The following is a 20700-nucleotide window of genomic DNA, read 5'->3' on the forward strand; positions in this document are numbered from 1 at the left end:
AAACATACGAGAAAATCTGGTACAGCAAACACCTTAAACTTTCTTATCGTAAAACACCATTCAGTATGCAAGGGTAATCTGTACAAGCTAATTTTTTTTTTTTTTTTTTTTTTGGTAACCAAGGTGTCCGCGCGGCCGGCGAGCTATGGCTCAAACCAGCGGTGAAGCACGACTAGTCCTCGGGGGTGGCTAGCGCAGCATCCCACCGCCACGACCCCCCGCTTAAATCACCGACGCCTACGAGTTTCGAACCCCGGACCTCTCGTGAAAGGAACTGGATTCAAACCATCGCGGCCACCGATGGGTGGGTTGTACAAGCTAATTTTCATATCACGTAATACGAGTTTTACCAATTCGACATAATTGACTCAATCCAAACATAAAAAAGGCCAAAGGCAAAATATCATACCTCAAATCCCACAACAATGATTCCCCATTGCATTGCAGATAGCTCTCCCACGACGGTGAGTCTGATTGTACTACTATAACCATATCAGAAAGAGCTTTTGCCTGATAATGCTTGTCAACCAACAAAGGATCAGTATGAATAAACCAAAATATTGGAACTTCCAGGGTTGACCTGCTATGGGCGTGCATCCCTGCATAAAAGTAGGAAATGGCATCATTACCAGGATAAGATGTGACGACAAGCTTTCCAACCACTCATCCCCCCCCTTCTCTTCCTCCTCTCCCTCCCCCTCTCCTTCCTTCCCAAAAAAGAAAAAAGAAAAAAAACCCAAAACCCCCATTTTGGATAGTTTCCACACAGAATGAATCCAGTTAACATTTAATTAACAGATTCTAAAACATACGATGAGAGCTAAAAAGACACATACCCTTGTTGGACAAAGCTGCTTGAAGCATGTTAATAAGACTCTAGTACAATCACAATTATAGGAGGATACTTCTAACGTAATTTCTGCCTGTAAGGCATCGGTTTTTCTCCTCGGAAGCTAAATAAGAATACATATTAACCACGGACCATCACTGGCGATGGTGGGACGGCGATACCCAAGATGCACAGTAGGTGTCTATGGACTTAAAAATGCCTCACCACTTGTCGGGAATCAGTCTTCAGTAATACTCATGGTAATCCCCTCAGCCTCCCGGCCCCCCCCACCACCATGATGCATGCCTCTTATTAGATGGCTCTTTCAGCATCATCTTTTTTGCACTTGTTTCTTTGTTTTTATGTGTCACCATAAACTCTCCAACTAAAATGTTCATTTAAAAAAGATCTTAGGCATGTTCTTTAATGCCCAAAACTAAGTCTAACATGGGTTCCTTGAGTGTTCTTTCCTTGAAGGTGGACATCAACAGACATGGTTCTAATCTAGCTTTGTGTAATTCTCAAACCACAGCTTGAGACTTCTTAATTCTTGTTAAACACATGCACATAGAGAATTCTCCAATACTAAACCTTCTGAATCCTCATTAATCCATGAACTCACGTACATCCTATTCAGTAAAGGATCTACAAGTACCAAGATAGACCACCTCAGCAAAGAAAGACAAGACAATTAACATCTATACTACTCTAATGATAGCACTTGTGGCATGAAACCCACTATTCCACAGGGACAATCAAGAAGTATACAAATATTTTAACCAAAGTATATTGTACAAGAGCACATGTGCATGAGAGAGAGAGAGAGAGAGAGAGAGAAACAAAAAACCTTTGAGGGAACCATGATCGTGTAGCCTCTGTAACTGATACTGCAAAATTGAGGAATCAAGATAGGACCGAACAGATTTCCGGTATGTCCCATTCACGAGTAAATATGGGACCGCTGCTGCTCTGCGAGCCACTGAAAAAGCCATTGCTAAAGCAGGATCCTCGGAAAGTGGTAACCTACACACATTAAAACAAACCGAGTAACTACATGTATTTGAAAGGTTAAGCAGCTGTGTCCTAATAGATCCACCAACTTTATGCCGCTTAGGTATACCAAAGAAAAAACAAAACCATGCTTATTACCAAAAAGAAACTGGACATTACAGAATAACCCCAAGCATACATGTGCTGACTGAACATAGGTTTTTGAGAGGGTAAAAGTAAAGAGGAAAGTCCATCCATGAGAGCTGTCAGATCAACCGGTAACTTCTTAATGTGTCTAACCTTCTGCATCCAAAGAGAGTTAAGAGCACGTGAGTCGCTTATCTGTGATGAACTTTACTTAGTATATCCAAAGGTGAAATACATCGCAATACCTCCTGGGTAATGAAGAAAAGCTGAAAGGATATCTTTTCATAGTAATGGAATGCGCCATCAGCCATGGAAGGTGATATGATGTGTCTCATCGATCCCCACAAGGTCGCCCCTAAATGAGCCAGAAAAGTATCACGAGCAACTGTGTAGTTTTGAGAGTCCTAAACAGAGAAGAATAAATTTTGAGAGGCCATTATGATTCAAACTCATCTGTCCAAAAGCAGAAATGGTGCTTAGAAAGTTCTGTAAGAAAGAAGATGATGTGTATGTTGAGCGACAAAAGACTGAGTCCTAAACAGAGAAGAATAAATTTTGAGAGGCCATTATGATTCAAACTCATCTGTCCAAAAGCAGAAACGGTGCTTAGAAAGTTCTGTAAGAAAGAAGATGGTGTGTATGTTGAGTGAGAAAAGATTACTGTTTCTAAGAAAAGAACCAATGTGGATACCTCATGAGTATCACTGAACAAATTCCAGCTTTCCATTCGTTTCAACGCTTCAAGGGCCTTTCTCCGATGACTTTCGTCTTTGTCTTCCCCTTCAAATTCTTGGAGTTCACCTTTTAAATCCTCCATTCTCTGGTCAAGTTCTGACATGACAAAATGAGCACCACACAAAATCACTACCTTATGGCAAATTAACACCCATGCAAATTGGAACTATCTCATATCACTTCGGACAGAGTGAATATTTTTTAATAAGAGGGATATCAAGTCATCTGACTATCTTTTTAACAGACTCCAAAAAAAATTTGGAAGAAAATTTACAAAGAAAATAATTTTGCCTTCTTATATTATCTGCGTGGCATCACACATTTACTTTGGTGGAAAAACATCAGCATGTGGAAAAACTTAGCCACTGGTTAGACAGAAGTAAAACTATTGCCGTAAACTTGACAGATGTCCCGAAACCCAAAAACTTGGTCATCTTCACAATCACCACCATTCCATTGCGACAATAAGAGCATATTTTACAGAAGAAGTGACCGTTTTTAAGAACAAGGCTATACCTTCACAAAGGGCAAGCTTAACTTTTCTTCCCTTGCAATGTTTAAATGCAAAAAGCTCATATATGTCGATCTCTGCCAGAAGAATATCAATGGCTTGATGGTCCCTCTGCCATTAAAACCAAGTTATGTAAGTATGAGATCATGAAAAATATAATCAAGGAATGCATGGACATGCTTCACCGACTACTTAGAAATTATTTATGTCTTCCGCCTGGTATGACAATCTAACATCAAATACCATAAAACATGAAAGTCATACTTCCAGTCATGGCCTCCTATGCTCACCAAAACTGCCATCGTGCCAAGCAATAAAGTAGATCCATTATACTAAAAGTGAAATTGCTCCAAAGATGGAGCAGTTGATAAATTATAATTGCTGATACAAACTGCTGAAGAGAAAGGATCGTTGAAGTTAGGTGGTCGGTGGAGAAGGGTAGTTATTAGCTTTACATGTCTTTCAAACACTCTTGAAAGGCTCCTTAAATACATCATCAACATCAACATCACCTTTATCCCAAACTAGTTGGGGTTGGCGGTCGAAGAACCCAAAAATAAATAAAGTAAAAGCAAGACCGATCGAGGGAAAAGAAATAATTATATAAAAATAAATATAAATATAAAAAAAATAAAAAAGGATCCATAGTAAATCAAACATTTTTACTACGCAGATACAAAGAATAGCAGGTTAAGTTCGAATTCACCATATGGAATAATCCTAAAGGAATTACAACTACTGACATGAGATGGACATGTAATTCACATGCCAAAAGACTTCTACTGCAAAAGTGCACTGCAGAGTTGAGACGCAGACTCTCATGCTTATCCGAAGAGTTGAGAAGTCGAAATCCTTCTCCTTTGTATAGTTTTCACTCTATCCTCTATTCTCTAACAGTACATCTGTCAACATTTGTTCGTTTGGGGATGAGTGAGAACCTTGTCACTCTCTTCTAGTCTTAATAGTAGATTAGGTAACATTTGTATTTTGGGGAGAAGTGAGAACCCTCCTCCCCAATTCTCCTAAGACTCCCCTTTCCCAAGTCCCTTTCCCCTTCATGGTTCAAGGACTTTCTCCCCTCTTCCCTTCCTTTGTTGTTTATCTGGGATGGAGAGTAGAGAAAAATGTTATGCAAGGCTTCAGAGATGGGCTGGTTAATGATGTACGAGTGGGCAGTCGAAATTTCAATGTGTCATCTCCCATCTCCTCTTGCCTGATGACACCATCACTAATGGGGAAGATGTTCAGCAACAGAGGTGCAAAATTTATCTGTTTTGAGGCCAGTTAGGGACTTCGGATTGATCTGCGTAAAGAGTAACCATCCAGTTGGGTTTAGTAACAATCTGTAATGTGTTGGCCAAACATTGGTATGCAGATAGGATCTCTTCCAGTCACATACCTAGGACTTCCATGGGGCACTAGCTTAAAAAACAAACCCATTTGGGAACGCATTATTGAGGACTTTGAGAGATTGTTCAGGTGGAAAAGCTTTCTCCTCAAAAGAGGAAGATTAACACCCTTAACAGAAGCACACCTCTGCAACAGTCCTATTTTCAAGATTTTAAGATCAGAAAAGAGAGTAAGACAAAAGCCCTAAATGAATACATCTTTACTCATTTGAATTAGTGAGAGTACCTAGAAGCTCTATTCATAGAGCATATGAAGACACTCACATAACACCTCAACTACCTTATCTATATCAACCCACCAACTAATTCATGATACTACTACATATACTTTGGCACTTTCCCCTGAGCTGGAGCAGATCCATCTTGCAACAAAATGACAGAAATGTCGAGCACAGACAATAGCTGAGGTGCAACTTTCTTCAACCATAGGTGATGGAAGCGATATATCTATTGAACCTCACTCGAGATAGTGGTTGTAGTCACATCAAAATTGGACTTGAAGACAACAACAATGAGGTAAGTCAAACCTTACATAAAAGACAAGATGTGACCAAATCGAAACATAATTTAATTGAAGAAGCTCTGAAGAAATAGATATATTTCAAAAGTTGAGCCCTCATTTTTCTTTCCTATCCTTATTTTCCTTTTTTTTTTTTTTTTTTTTTGCTTTATTTTCTTTAAGGTCGCTCAGTTAAGTTTTAAGAGCAGATAATATTGACTTCTGGTGATGAAGCGACAGCAAGAGGTCAACAATGAAGGAGAGGCAAGACCCAAATCCTAGACCACAAAGACAGAAAGGATGGAGAGTTGACTCGACGATAAGTAATTTGGCCTTCGAACTTGTTGCAAGATAAGAAGAGCGCCAGTCAACAATGAACACTGGTGATGTCCATGACCAGGACAGCAAAGAATGAACAGTCAACAGACAAATCTTGATGAGGCACAAAAGCTCAACAATAGCTTGAGCGATGATTTCTGATGTTGAGAAAAGGAAAATAAATAGCATCAGCTCCTCATCTAACCACGATGATAGCAACAAGGACTATTAGAGATTGATGGCAACCCGTTATGACTGGCAGCAGCAGCTGACAGCTGATTTTGGGTAAGAACTAGATAGTGTATGGTTCGATTTGGGTTTTGGTTCCTCTCCATTTAATGCTCTGATACCATGTAGAGATATTAGGATCACAAGAGAGTGAAAAAAGATAAACCTTTGTTCAATTTGTCTCCTCTTCTGATATTAGGCTCTGATACCATTTAGATTCTATCCAAGCATTTATTGTTTTACAGCTTTTTGATAGCAAGGATTCACTCTAGGAGTTAAATGCTTTTTCTTGTAATTGAGCTGCTTTTTTTTTTTTGGCTGAGCTCTTTTTATAAATAGGTCACATTACACGGATGCCTCATAGTGAATATCTCTCCAATTATAAGCGAAAAAACAATTGCGATCCTTGAAAATTCTAAAGGGACACCAAAGGAAGATCAAAACATAATCACAACCAAATTTTTCAACAGATCATGAAATCTAGTTGCCTGCACAGGTATCCAACCTTTCCTAAGTTCACCTACAAAGTTCAACTTCTTTCAAACAGAATACCACAGAAATGAAAGAAACATGACACTCCAAATTACAAGACTGATCCAAATGGAATGGCATGTGACATCAATCAACACTTTTTAAGAAGGAAGGATTTTGCAGATTTCACTCGACTAATTTCAAGTTCCAATTATACATGAAGGGCAGGGAGACAATAGATTGATCAGTTTTTGGGTAAGCTTACATCCCCAAAGACGGCAAACTTTTCCTGAATTGCATCTTGCAAACGATCTTCGGCTTCTTCTTCTGACATTTCTGTTTCCCAAAAGAAAACCATGAATAAGGTTGGAATTTTTTGCTTTATTCAGTTGATAACTACCAGATTTAATCTAAGTTTAACAGAATATAACAACAATATGATGCTGCTATAAAGAACTAGCATGACAGTCCTCATTAATCTACTTTGTGAACCAGCAATAACACAGAAATCCAAGAAATCCAGAGGGCTTTCCTATAATCAGAACTCCGAGAAATCCCTCGTACATTTCTGATATACTGGAAGAGTCTCATTTTTATAAAGAACTACAATTACACAAAAAAAGAAAAAGAAAACAAAAGCAGTAAACAAAAGCTTTCATCATGCTACTTCCTCAAATTTGCCATAAAAGCATTTGGAGATGTCCAAAAGCTATATCAGGAGTACCTCCGTGGTAATTAGACCATATTACCATTGCCAACAGAAATATGAGTTGTTATGGATAGATAACACCAGATATAAAAATCATCATATCTACCTGCAACAGCACCAATTGTTCTTGTCACATTTGGTAGAGTATATTCTGTACGCACACCTTCTCCACCAACAGCAGGGCCCCATGAGAAAGGGCCTGCACTTAAATCAATGAATGCCCACCTGATAAAGAGTTTATAAGCATCAAGGGCTAACACGACCCCTTTCAAATCCACAGAAAAAGAAAAGAGAGACTCCAACCTGTCCTTTCCAATCCATGCATCTGTAAGACATTCAGGATGAAGACCACTGAGATCTGGAGATTTTAGTTCCTTGTCAAGTAGAAGCTTTATATCCTGGTTCTTTCCTTTCAATAACTGAAATTACAGAATAGAAGAATGTTAAGCATACCTTCAAAGCCTAGTCTTTCAGATGGTTTCTATAACATATCTCCATGCAGTATGAACAATAAGCCAGACTGGTTACCTGCATAACTTTGCTCTCAATCATGTATGCAATGTCCTTCCCTTGATGAAGCTTCTCGACATTATCCAGTGCTTCTTGGCAAATGTTATACCATTCAGCCTGCATAACTAAATATCAGAAAATAGGCTTCTATTGTAACAAATGGAAAGACCAGTACTCAAGCAAGCGTGTAATTGCTTTTTCTCATTTTTTGTAGAAGAAATTTTTTACATAATTGTTCTATGTCCTATAAATTAATTTTTGCATGATATTTTGATCTATGTCCTATTAATAAATTGTGCATGCATACTTATTTGTTATTTATATCATATTCACAGTCATACAAATAAATTTCTAATAACCCTGCTTAAACAATCTTCATGAATATTAAGTCAGCGCGAGAATAAGAAGAATATATCACCTTGAATATTAAGTCTGCGCAAGAATAAGAAGAATATATCCCTAAAAAATTTTTTGGTTTTGAAAAATAATAAAACATAATCCATCAATACCAAATGTCGTAGATGGGGGACTAATTTGAACAAGGGTAGTGTAGCGAATGCAGAGAGGTTACACAGGGAGAGAGAGAGAGAGAGAGAGAGAGAGAGAGAGAGAGAGAGAGAGAGAGAGAGAGTGTTCTTTCCTCTGAGTGAGAAAACTCCTTTTGAATTAGAATTTTTTTTTTTTCCGTTGGGACCAGTCACTATTGTTATTTTAGAGCCTCCTAAATTCTGGTAACTGCAAAAAAATCCATCCTCTTCTTTGCTCTTAAACAATGACATGGCAAATCAAAAGAAGAGTCATTGGTAATTTATGATGGACACCGAAACTAACTTCTCCCTTAGGATAGAATAGAGATCTAGCATGCCGATCAAATGGACATTGCTAATTAAGTATTCGAAATTGCTTTTCCTCTAAGAGACAGGGTATTTGTCAATTTAGGTCATAAGTTCAAATTGTAACACTATGACAAAGAAACTGCCATTACTCAACGACCAAATCTTCATCAATTTACAAGTCAGAAAGAGAAACATCATCTTCCATGTGCCTATTATAGGTAGCAATTGCAGTGTTCTACCAATCTGAGCAATAAACAGAAGTACTAACCGTGTCAGTGTCGTCTGTCACTGTCCAAGCAAATTTTTCCATTGGATGCTTTTCATACAGAGGCCTCTTTATCTTGTCAAGAGCTGGTGATAATTATAAATGAAGTAAATTACATCGAGTTAAAGCATCACCGAGAAAAAGTTTACTACGATGAAAAGAGTACTGGAAGGCATAGAAAAGAACACTTCTTACCAAGAATGCTTTCAGGAATGCCTCCAGTCTGAAGAACTTTTGCTTGCAGGCTCTTGTCCTGTAACATTAAGGGATGGTAATTACAATCTAACAACCATGCTGGGCATTGACTATCCAGTACAACATCACAAAACTAGCAAATTAAATGATAAAACCATGCATGGAAACCATAAAGCCATCAGGACCAAAAGGAGGCAAAGAAAATGCTGAGTACAGAAAAAGACAAAAACTGGAATAAAAAGGCCATAAAATATCTTCTTACCCCCTTAAGGAAATCAATCTCTGACTTGGATAAACCTCTCCTAGAAAAAGATTGAATCAAGAATGAGCTAACATAAAGCTGGATAACAGCAAAGAAATTGAAGGGCTACACATTCCCACTTATCCAGTAACTAGGGTGAGAGAAACAAGAGTAGCATTCACTACCTTACCGTGCGATGCAAAGATTATCATTAGTAGTAAAAAATAATTTCATTAAAGATGCTATTCTACTACGAAGGACATGTAAAAGGACAGGACACAAAAAACAGAAAAGTCAATACTCAAATAAGAAAGTTAGAGCATATGAGAGCTAAAGCATGAAGCCAAAATATGACCAGAAACCCCTTAAAGAGAAAAGCTGAATATAAAATTTCTCCCTCCCTCCCTGAGGTCCTCATCCAAATAATGCCTTCATACTCGCCCTTTGTCTCAACTTTCCAAATTCTTTACTCGGTATTTGCTAAGTTAATACTGTCTATAGAGGTTTCAGGTCTCGTCTGTTCTATTTGGCGCTTCAATGGGATTTTCTATACATCAAAAAATTGAGAGCTGGAAGAAATTAGTTGACCGAAAAGGTAGAAGCTGTAAGGATGTGAAAAAATGACCATCGGAAGAAATTGCCAGACACCAACCCAAACTGTGCTGCATTACATCTTGATTAGACCAGGAATAGTATAGCAGAAGTGACAAAGATAGGGGACCTGTGCCCCCGGTTCAGGTTCCCAGTTTCTGTCCTCAATTGAAAAAATTAAGCCTTATCCCTAGATCAACAGAGTCTTTAAATAAGGTCATCTGACATCTAGGCAAAGATCCAATCACCAAGAAACAGTCTTAAATCAGGCAAGGATTTAATCATGACATATGTTCACACATATCTACCAAAAGCAACTGCTACAAACAATGATCCGATAATTAAAAAAGGTCAACCTCAAGACATTTACCTGTAGCCATATTTAGCTATTTTCTTGTCATGCTTGGGATTCAAGACGAAAACGTTGTATGCATTTCCAAGTTGAAGATATTCAACAAGGCTAGTGAAAAGAGCCTCAATCATGTCAACATCTACTTGCCAAAGAGGATGTTCGGTTTCCCTGTTCAAGGACAAAAATAGAACAGAGAGCGAGATGCTCAGTCCAGCAGCAACACGAAATAAGTACTACCAGGAGGACCATAAAACGGTGAACAGAAAAGAAAAGTAGCAGATAAGATCTATTCTTTTTGTTTAAGAAGAAATCCCCTGGACGCTACCCAGTTACTAAGATCGATAGCTCCTTGACAATTGCATGGCCCATGGATATATTCTTCCACATCAAGAGAACTGCTGATATGCAACAGCCTACATTTCTCTTCTTCTTAAGCTAGTTCAGAGAAGTTTAAAGTCACGTACCGAACCAAATTGGAAGAGGCCCAAGAAGAACTTAATAGACATATCTTCAACAATTTTATATACCAAGGAAAAGGACAGATCCATGATTACCTAGGTTCAGAGGCATCATCCTTGCGCGCTAGCACATTTATGGCACGCTCAAAAACAGAAGATACCTTCTCGCCCATTTGGATGGCATGAACTGAAAAGCTGCACAAGCATATTGAGCATCATCATCTGAAACTTGAATGCATGATAATAAATTAGGAAATCAAATTGATCTAGTTAAAACAAAATTTAAAAAGCAAACGTGATATTCTCAAAAGCATACTGCGGATGCACAATGCAAAAGCCATTACTTGTAGTTTACATGACTGATGACAGGAAGGTAATGTTGTTGTTCTTTATCAACAGTTGTCTTGTAAAATGGAGTGAGAACTTCTCCAAGCAGAGGAACTCGTGTATGCTCATATATATGATCGATTTTAGTGAACCAGTGCTCGAGTTCTTCAGGATGAAGCTTGAATTCTGTGTGAGATAGAGAGTAGCACAGGAAAGTCAATATGAAATCAGTATCTGCAGACAAGTTGAGATATAGACTGCTGGTGGGCAAATTGATTACCTTCATTCCCTTTCCCATCAAATCCTATAAATATGAAATTGACTGGGACAGGAAGGTAAATAGAATCAACTTCCAGAAGCTTGAGGTAGTTCGCAATATTACCCGACAAGTAAGAAAACATGTCCCGAATATCAACAACCCATCAACAGGAAAAGTAAATGACAATAAACATGAATCCCCGATGAGAACGAATTGGAACCCACAACAAGTAAAGGATCAGCTGATTAGTGCAACGTATGAACTCATGTGTTCTTGTTTTAACAGCAAAAGGAGACTCCCAAACTAGTTAACACTCCTATTTGAGAACACCCACCATCTCAATTTACCAAATCCCTATGAGCATAAACTTGACATATCAAAGTAGGACCGGACTAAGGGATTCATGCTTCATCACCAAAATTTTACATCCATTTAGGAAGTGCAATTTCTACAATTACAACTTAAGGGAACACATGCTAGCACATGAAAATGGCAACCGAGCTCCATTCTTAAGAGAATTGAACTTGGCCTAGGATAAAGACACTGCCAGACTCCCCAAACAGACTTAATTAAAGAACTTCAAGCTCTCTTTGCTAAATATGCAGCTACATAGAATTGCTTCCAACAAACAAAAGTAGAAGAGGCCCACAGTTGCAATGAAAACATTGAATTGAAAAGGGCAAAACATCAAGATTCAGGAACACGTAACAGAAGCAAAAGATTGAAGTGAGCAAAACCATACTCTTAACTACCTGCCCTGGTATAGTTGAGATGAGCCATTTTGCCAGGACTGGTCAAATCCTCAAGATCTGCAATTTTTCAGATAATGGCACCAAGGTGAACAAACTTAACAATAGAGTTACATACTCAGGACCTCAGAAGAAAAATAAAAAGTTCAGCAAGCAAAATTAAGCAAGACAGGCTTACCGCCGCCTCGTATAACAGATTCACTCCAGAACCTACTTTTCTCTTTGAGGTTAAACAACGAAAGCACCGAAGACCTTCCACTTTTACGATTCCCAATGGGGGATCCAAAAGACCTGACTACAAGGAACTAATTGAACAAAACATTCTAACGTCAGTACAAAGTTGATTCCTGCATGCCACAACGAATCATTCTCCAACCCAAAGTTAAAGATGCAAACAGCAACCTATGAATCATCAACTACATCCAGAAGGGCGGCCAATGTTCTAAAAGACAGCCAATTTAAGGCAATACACACCGGTGCATCGTCACACCGGTGCACACAAAAGGCAAACATAACAGACCCACTAGAGGAAATATTCAGTTTTTACCAGCAGAAGAGTAGAGATCATCAGCTCCACGCGCCGGCGATCACTGGGGCCCGCCGATCGACGAGCCATTTGATTCTACAGATGGGGAGCAACCAGTAATCCTCCTCCAACAGAGATTCGCGGTCGCCGTACGCCAAATCGACTGAAATTGGCGGTCGATCGAGGGATGGAGCCGCAGCCGGTTAGGGTTTAAGCGAGGACTGGCGATCTCTCCCTTCGGTTTCTCCACCAGAGACCAGGCTGGACAAAATGAAGACCTTCTCCTCTCCTCTTCCGTTTTCGCTAAATCGCTCCCGCGGTACATTTGCAACAATCAATTTCATCTTCTTTTTATTTTATTCTTCTAAATCTCTCAATAAATGTTTTCTCAATCTATTGATAGAATGAAAATTCCAAATACATATACGAAGTGCCCTCAATTTTTTTAAATAAAAAATCAAAATACTCTCCCATTTTTTCAAATAAAGGCAGGAGTAAATTTTCTTTTAAATAAGAACTTGGTCAAATTATCGACTTTTGGCCGATCGGCCGACAAGTATATGACTATTTTGACAGCGGGAGAATGAGAATAAAAAAATTCTAAGTATATATATTTTTTAAAAAAATTTAGGCAAAAGGGCACTAGAAATACCAATATTTATATACGGCGCTCACTTTAGTGTCAATATTTTTTTTTATCTCTTAAGTGTCAATTTTTTTGAAAAACGATTATTTAAGTGCCAACTCCGGTGAGGTCATCAGAATTGGCACTTAAGTGATCGTTTTCCCTCCGATTTAGCATTAAAGTGATCGTTTTTTGGGATCATTTAAGTATCAATTTTTTTGTAAAAAACAATCATTTAAGTGTTAAATCCGGTGAGGTTGCCGAGATTTCTCGCCATTGGCACTTAAGTTATTGTTTTTTCTCCGATTTGGTACTTAAGTGAGCCGGCTAAAAAAATTGATACTAAAGTGAGCACTGTACACAAATATTGATACTCCAAAGGTTTTTTTGCCTTAAAATTTGCTTTACTTTACTTTTCTGTTTTTCTTCTCATTTCCTCGCTGGCCACTGCCAGCCATCGCCGACATCGAGCAAGGGCCACCCGAGCTGACGAGGATCACCCTCGCCCGCTAAGACCCATTGAATTCGTTTTCTTAAAAGAGAACCCAAAGCGAAACGTGCCTGGTCTTTGAAGTGACCAATTTTGTTTCCCTTAAAGGTATGAGCTTTGCATGTGCCGCCCATAAGTCCCTCTCCAATCCATGGTTATGGGTATTCTTCGTGAGGGCAAAGCCTCTCATTCTTTTTCTTTCAGAATATGTGTACTGGAAATCCCAAAACTTGTCACGAAAGTTCGATTGAGTTCTAAAACTTGCGAAAATTGCAAATCAAATCTTAAAACTTATCAAAGTGGTGCAATGAAATGCTTCCATTTACTTTGTCCAATTTGACTAACCAAAAATGCTAACGTAACTTTTTTTTTCAATATCTTATCTCTTCTATGTTGCAATGACCTGACTAAAACGACGTCTTTTTTTTTTTATCCAAATCTGTTTTTTAATATATCTTTATTTAAATTTAATCAAAAATAAGCTAAAATTAGAAGGAAAAATGAAAAAAAAAAACAAGAAGAAGGAAGAATCGGCAGCGGCGCGGTGGTTGCAGCCCTCGCCGCCGCCTACCGCCACGGTCAGGGGTGGGGAACCGCAAATTACGCGATGGGGGTGATGATGGGGAGTTGACATACTTCTTCCTCCTCCTCCTCCGCTCTTGTGCTGCTCTGCAACACCAGATTTGATTTTTCCGTCTGGGGGTGTGTTCTTCGCTTAGTTCTATTGCGGGTTGCTCTGAAAATTTCCTGTTTTTTGCCCTTTCTCTCTTGCCCAAATCGAACTGTTTCGTTTCTGTTCATCGGGGTCCCTTCCTTCTTCTTGAGCTCTTTTCCTTTTCCGTTTTTTTTTTGGGGGTGGGTGGATCTATCCATGGCGGCGGCGGTCAGCGGCGAGGGCTGCAAGCACCGTGCCGCTGCCACTGCTTCTTCTTCGGTTTCTCTTTATTTTATTTTTTTTTAATTTAGCTTATTTTTTTATTAAATTTAAGTAAAAAAAATTATTAAAAGTTATATTTGGACCGAAACAACGTCGTTTTAGTCATGTCATCGCCACGTAGGAGAGAGAAAATATTACAAAAATCTAAGTCAGCATTTTCCGTTAAATCAAATTCGATGGAATTAACGGAATGACTTGATTATATCAATTTAACAAATTTTAAGACTTATTTTTTTCTCTTTCTTCTTTGTTCATCTTCTTCTTCTTCCCCTCGGCCATGGAAATGGCCGCATGGGCTCCACGCTCTTGACAAAGGTCTTGTTAAAATGAAAACATAGAATAAAGCTTGCATTCCTTTCTCTCTTTCTTCCGTTTTTTTTTTTTTTAATCTTTTCCCTTTTTTTTTTACGTTGGTAGTAGACTCGTCAACGTTCAATAGAGCCTAAGAAGCTAGAAACTGCAAATCCTTAATTTTGAATCTTTTTTTTTACACGGACCCAATCCGACTTTAACTTCTTTTAGCAAGCAGAATAATTTTTCGAACCCAAAAATTGTCACTGCATTGCCGCCAAAGTTGCCCAAACCTCACCGCCGTGCGCTGGCACAACCGGAGCTCTCGCCGCTGCTGTTCTGTTCGAATCGCATTGGTAGTGGAGCCTTAGAGCTCTCGCTCGGACAAAAGGTATTTTGCGGATGGAAGAAGAAAAAGAGAAGGTACAGATAAAAGAAGAAAAATAAAGAAAAATATTCCCCTTGACGAAAATGCCCTTGATCGTGGCTTGAAATGTAATGTGACAGACATATGCTAGTTGAGGCCATTATTTCAATCAGGTGTTTTGCTCGTAATAGTATAAAGTAATACAAATTAGAAAATTAATTAATCGATATTGCAAAACAAAGAAAATTAATAGAATATAATTTCAATAAAAAAAAGTGATAAAATATAATGAGACCATATATATGTGAAATTAACATTTGAATATTTTAACTTCACATGTCGCTTAATATCTATCCATGAGAGATGAGACTCAAAATTTAAATACTAATAGGGATTAAAAGAAAAAAAAACCTACGGAGCCTCATAAGTAGTTTAAGTTCAATCGATACAATCTTTTGAACTTATTTTAGAGAAATTTCACATTTTTAATACATTACGTCAACACAGGAACTCAAATATATTAGAGGTTTAATATATCAATCATGCCAATGTAAGGCAATCAACGCATGGAAAAGGTAGACTCCACGTCATCTTCGGATGGCAACCGCCGGGTAGGCTCGCATAAGAGCGACCCATGCCTAGGGTAAATCATTGGAATTTCGCCTCCCGTGTTTCGCACGGTCTTTGTTAATCAACTTGTTGGCAACGTACCCTTAGTTTAATATCTATTGCAATTATGCCAATTTAGTCAAAACTTTTTTTCTACCAATTTAGTCATAAACGTTTTACATTTATGTCAATTCAGTCTTAAACCTTTTATATTTATGCCAATTCAGTTTATTCAATCAATTTTGTTCGGAAATAGCTAACGTGGTGTTGCCGGCACTCACATGACAATTTTTTAATAATTTTGTAATATCTTTTTAGATTTTTTAAAATTTTTCCTTTTCTTTTTATATATATATTTTTTGTTTCTTGTCTTCTTCTTCCTCGGTAGCCAGATTTGGGCGAGGGCAGCCTCGCCACACAAAAATTGCAATTTCGGTTCGAATTGCATTCATCGAGTCCCTTCTATCTCCGAACGGGACACGAAAAAGCAAATTCAGTTTGTACTTTCTATGTCCGGTCAGCATCGCGAGCCGAGTCGTTTCTATTCGGTGAAATTCTTCAATCCCTCCTTCCCTCTGTGCTTCAAATCGCAACCCTGTCTCTTTACTTCGGTTTTGATTCTAACTTGGAAACCCATCCCCACCTATTTCGATTTCCCCCTTTTCCATAACTGGCCAAACAAATCTCAAAACCCAAGAGAGAAGAACCATGTGGAATTGAGGTCCTTTGGGTGCAATTCGATAGGCAGCCTTCGAGGCGGCGCCAAGTTGGCCTCCGAGTCATTGCCGGCACCCTAGCCTATTGCCTCTAGCCCCGAGCTGGACCAAGAAGAAGATAGGAAAAATAAATAAATAAAAATTTAAAATAAAATATTATTAAAAATTGCCATGTCAGCGATTCCGATCAAAGTTGGCCGGATAAACCGAATTAGCACAAATGCAAAAGGTTTATGACTGAATTGGCAAAAAAAAATGAATTTATGACTGAATTAACACAATTGTAATAAGTAGGGAGTTAATGGTGTCATTAATTAATGACATTAACTCTGAAATTACACAAAAATAGATGATGTCATTAAGGAATGCGGGGTTAAGTTGACCAGTTACAACGGTCCAGTGACATCATTAAATCATTCGACCTCATGTGCCCTCAACTTGTAGTTCCTATCGTACAGTAAAATTATAGTGGTCAAGTTTGGCTTTTGCAAGTGATGAATGTTATTGAAGGCGGCAGTTATTAACCGTTTGCATAAGGATGAGCATGGCCGGGTGGGTAGATTTCGGACTTAGACTCTGAAACCGACCCTATTATAACCGGTTTCAAATTTTTGGAACCTAGAACCTACTATGATTCTCCTGGAACCTTTTTTTTTTTATTTCGTTTTTTTATTAAAATAATGAGTAGGAATAAAACGATTCCAAGTAAAAGATGAATAATAAATGATCGCATTTTTTCCACTCCCACCATGGCTAAAACACTCTCAATTAGACTATTTTTGACAATATTAACCCTTGTGGGTCCCATCTTCTTTCAAGCATCTTTTTGTTTGGTTATGGTATCCCAATTTAGTTTTTTTTTTTTTTTACTTCTTTTCGCCCCTCTTAATCCGATTGTGGTTAAAGTCTTAGTAGTTCTGTAGAAAAAATTAAAAAAAATTAACATTTTCCTTTATGATCTGCCTTTGTCACTTGTCATCCAGGCCGCATCGCACTTATTGACGTAAAGGCTATTGCATTGAACTTCTTAACGGCGATCAGAGCACGAAGATTCGAATAATTGACAGACAATGGAGCCTCCTCATCGCATGAAGGCTCGGACATGAGGGCCGAGTTTGTAATCACCTCTTTAGTGCTCTCAATCGCTTGCAATGGCGGCTCGATGACCAAGATTGGGATGAAAGAAGGAGAAATCGCACGAACGAGGTAGGTGATGGTGAATCGGCGATGACGGTGATGATAAGGACCATGAAGACAAAGATGGAGAAGTAGACATTCCCGATGAGCTTTATGAGGGTTTAGGCGAGCGATTCAGCTCCCGAATTTAAATCTTCAATGGAGTTTTTCTTGTCTTTGTGATCGATCAATCGAAGTGTTTGATGTAAAATGGGAAAATGAATAACGAAGAGCAAAAGCGATGGAATGAGGGTGAAGAGTAAAGAGATATGAGAAGGTTTTCTCACTTACAATAGTTTTGAATTGAAGAAGTGGATACGAAGAGGGTACCTGCAAATTTGGGCTTCAACTACGTCAATTGTTTGCTTGTGTCAGTGACGGATGCTTTCTTTTGTGCAGGTGAGATACATCTTTTTTTTTTTTTGGGGGTTGAATCCGGGGAGGAATGTCAAAAGCTTCTCTATTATTAGCATGAGAGGGCAGTTTTAGAAAGAGAGATCAGAGAAATAAACGATATGAAGGAAAGTGGCACAAAAAAGAGAAAGAAGAAAAACAAATGAAGAATGCATAGAAAAGGTGGGACCTACAAAGGTTAATATTGTCAAAATAATATGCTAGGGAGTGTTTTAGCTATAGTGGGAGTGGAAAAAGCGCCACCCATAATAAAACTCACTATCCATAAAAAACAACAATCCCTAATATGCACAATAGAAATTACAATCAACCAAAAATAGAGGAAGTGAGACGAGCGAGACTAGTTTTTTTTAACAATCGTTAAAAATCGATTTCAAAACCCGTTCGGTTCCTAGGTACTTGGAACCGAAAAGCGGCCCGGTTCCCAAAATTTAGAACTAGTTCGGAACTGGTTTGAATGGGAATCGATTTTCGAATCTATTTTTCGAGTGGTTCGATCTGGGTTTCGGGTAAACCCAATCCGGTTACACACCCAAGTTTGCAAGTTATTTATCACATAATTAGAATTCGACTAACATATATTTATGTTTGGAGGCTTTATTGGATGTTTTTTTTTAACTTTATTCAGGGTAGCTTTGGAAACTGGATAAAGTGAGTAAAAAGGACTTCAGCATAATATGTAGAACAGAAGCTCTCGCTCATGCCCTCTTTCTTGTGCTTTTATAGTGAATAAGAAAAGGAAACGCAGATAAGAGGCATGTTATTATCTTTAAAAAAAATCTCGATTGCCCTATAATTTAATTTAAAAAAAAGAGTTAAATGGGTTCACGTAATAATGCTCACAAAAAATTTTTGCCATGACAAAAGGCTTCCCGGCAACTGCGACGATACTACAAATTTGACAATGAACCTGGCACTTCATTCTAGAGCCAAGCACATGCATATTTTGCGGAAAATTGTTTAAAATGTTTTAAATCTATTTTACGGTGGCCAATTCAATATTAAACTTTTCATTTTGACTAATTCGGTATTGAACCTATTCATGATTTTTCAGTATAATCCTACTGGTCAATTTTGGTTGAAAATCGGTGACGTTGACCATTTTTGCAACCTTTTTTGAAATTTTCTGAATTTTCCTTTTCTTTTCTCATCGTCGTGACCGGGCACAAGTGAAAAGGAAAGAAAAGAAAAAACAAGAACAATTTAGGAAAATTTTCAAAAATTGTCCAGTCTGTCCAAAATTGACCAGACGGTCTACATTGAAAAAATAATCAAAAGGTTTAAGATTAAATTTTCAATTTCTCATTTATGCACACACACTCTCGATCTCTCTTATCATTAGCCCTCGTAGAGCTGGCAACATGGGCTCATGACCTATTTTCTAACTCAAATTCAATGGACCACGTCAGATATGGGTTGTTTGAAAATTTGAAAATAGGTTAAAATGGGCTCACGGTGTCATAGCCCGGGTCTTAATAGGTCTAAAAATGAATCCATTTGCAACTCATTTCAACCCAAAAAGGTTATTAACTGAATGGGCAAAAAAAAAAAAAAAAAAGAGAGAGAGAACGGAATATCGCGCACAATAGCTAGTCTCGCCGGTGGCTTCGCCTACAACAACGATTATGACATCCCGTAATCCGGCAGGTCGGACCTTCGGGGGTTTCAAAAATAAAAATAAAAATTTTGGACGTTTCCTCATCCTGGGTGCAATTCCTTCGCGGTTCGCCCCAAAGAGGTTCGGGAAAAATAGATTTGGACTGGATATGGGAAAGGACCCAATTACCCTCGAAAAATACCCCATTTTAAACTTGGAACGAAGGGTATTTTGGTCATTTTACCCCTTGGCCGAATTTTGACTATTTTTGGTGGAGAAAATCACCAATTTGTCCCTCTTGACTTTCAAGACACCAAAATATCCCACCCAATAATTATTTTAACCTATATTAATTATTTTGGCTTTCTTCTTCTTCATTTTTCAAGAACCCTTTCTCTCTCTAGCTCACTCCCTCTCTTGGCCAAACTCACCCTTGCTCATTCTCTCCCTCATCGAAAATTCTTCAAACAACCGCCGGTGTCGCCTTGAACCGCCGGAGCTCGACTACCACCGTGAGCTACTCGGAGTCGCCGGATTTCCGTGGGTTAAAGCCGGTCAAGAGGAGTTGCCGGAGCCGCCGGATTAGGGTCAAAATTTTTCTTGGTTTCTTGCCGGAAAACTTGCTAAAATAGTGGTAAGTTGGTCCCTAACCTTATATTAGGTATCTAGGATGCTAATGGACTTGAGATTTGGTAGATTTGGGTGAAAAATTGGTTGTTTTTGGCCATTTTTATGCCTTGGCCGAGAATGAATATTTGGAGGAGAGAGAAAGCTTGTTCTTGCATGAATAGTAAAGTCAAGAAGATAATAGTGGTCAAAGTTTAACTATGGTTACTTTATGCCCTAACTAGAGTTACTTTATGCTATTGTTTAACCAAGGTTAGGTTAGTATTTGACTCTAGTTAATTTTTGAACCATGGTTAGTTAATATATTAACTAGGGTTACTTTTATGTGATATAAAGTTGTTATGCCATGGTACTAAATAAATGTGGCATTAGTACTATAGTTTAGTACTATAGTAGAATTATTTTATATGTTAGAAAATTATTATTGTTCGGCCGTGATAAATTTCCACGTTAGTATAATTTTAATGGTACGTGATTTATAAATTGCTACGTTAGCATAATATGGTCGCATGACGTGGATTGGATACTATGGTAATGTTAATTGATCGGGTAGTATGAATTAATATTTGGTTTAGTGTGGATTAATCGGGTGATCCCGAATTATTAATTCTCTAACGTGAGTGAATCACGTGGTCCCGAATTATTCTAAGAAAATGATAAGGTCGTATTCAATCAAGTCGTCTGAGGCCAAAGTGA

The 20700-nt window shown here is 38.2% G+C and overlaps 1 protein-coding gene across 1 annotated transcript in view; it reads right to left on the bottom strand.

Annotated features, from left to right (window-relative positions):
• Positions 1 to 12494, bottom strand: part of LOC115749620 — a 15830-nt gene extending 3336 nt beyond the window's left edge. The window contains exons 1-20 of the mRNA XM_030686510.2: positions 12177 to 12494; positions 11808 to 11934; positions 11633 to 11689; positions 10902 to 11003; positions 10639 to 10807; positions 10391 to 10489; positions 9855 to 10004; positions 8915 to 8954; positions 8653 to 8710; positions 8461 to 8543; positions 7375 to 7473; positions 7150 to 7265; positions 6953 to 7071; positions 6403 to 6473; positions 3218 to 3323; positions 2658 to 2797; positions 2212 to 2370; positions 2019 to 2122; positions 1677 to 1852; positions 410 to 599 (exon numbers count right to left, since the gene is read on the bottom strand). Coding sequence (XP_030542370.1) covers positions 410 to 599; positions 1677 to 1852; positions 2019 to 2122; positions 2212 to 2370; positions 2658 to 2797; positions 3218 to 3323; positions 6403 to 6473; positions 6953 to 7071; positions 7150 to 7265; positions 7375 to 7473; positions 8461 to 8543; positions 8653 to 8710; positions 8915 to 8954; positions 9855 to 10004; positions 10391 to 10489; positions 10639 to 10807; positions 10902 to 11003; positions 11633 to 11689; positions 11808 to 11934; positions 12177 to 12245 — 2234 coding nt within the window. The 5' untranslated portion in view covers positions 12246 to 12494. The remainder of the gene's footprint in view (positions 1 to 409; positions 600 to 1676; positions 1853 to 2018; positions 2123 to 2211; positions 2371 to 2657; positions 2798 to 3217; positions 3324 to 6402; positions 6474 to 6952; positions 7072 to 7149; positions 7266 to 7374; positions 7474 to 8460; positions 8544 to 8652; positions 8711 to 8914; positions 8955 to 9854; positions 10005 to 10390; positions 10490 to 10638; positions 10808 to 10901; positions 11004 to 11632; positions 11690 to 11807; positions 11935 to 12176) is intronic.
• Positions 12495 to 20700: the final 8206 nt, after the last annotated feature.

This window comes from Rhodamnia argentea, chromosome 4 (assembly GCF_020921035.1).
Source record: "Rhodamnia argentea isolate NSW1041297 chromosome 4, ASM2092103v1, whole genome shotgun sequence".
NCBI classification, from domain to species: Eukaryota; Viridiplantae; Streptophyta; class Magnoliopsida; order Myrtales; family Myrtaceae; genus Rhodamnia; species Rhodamnia argentea.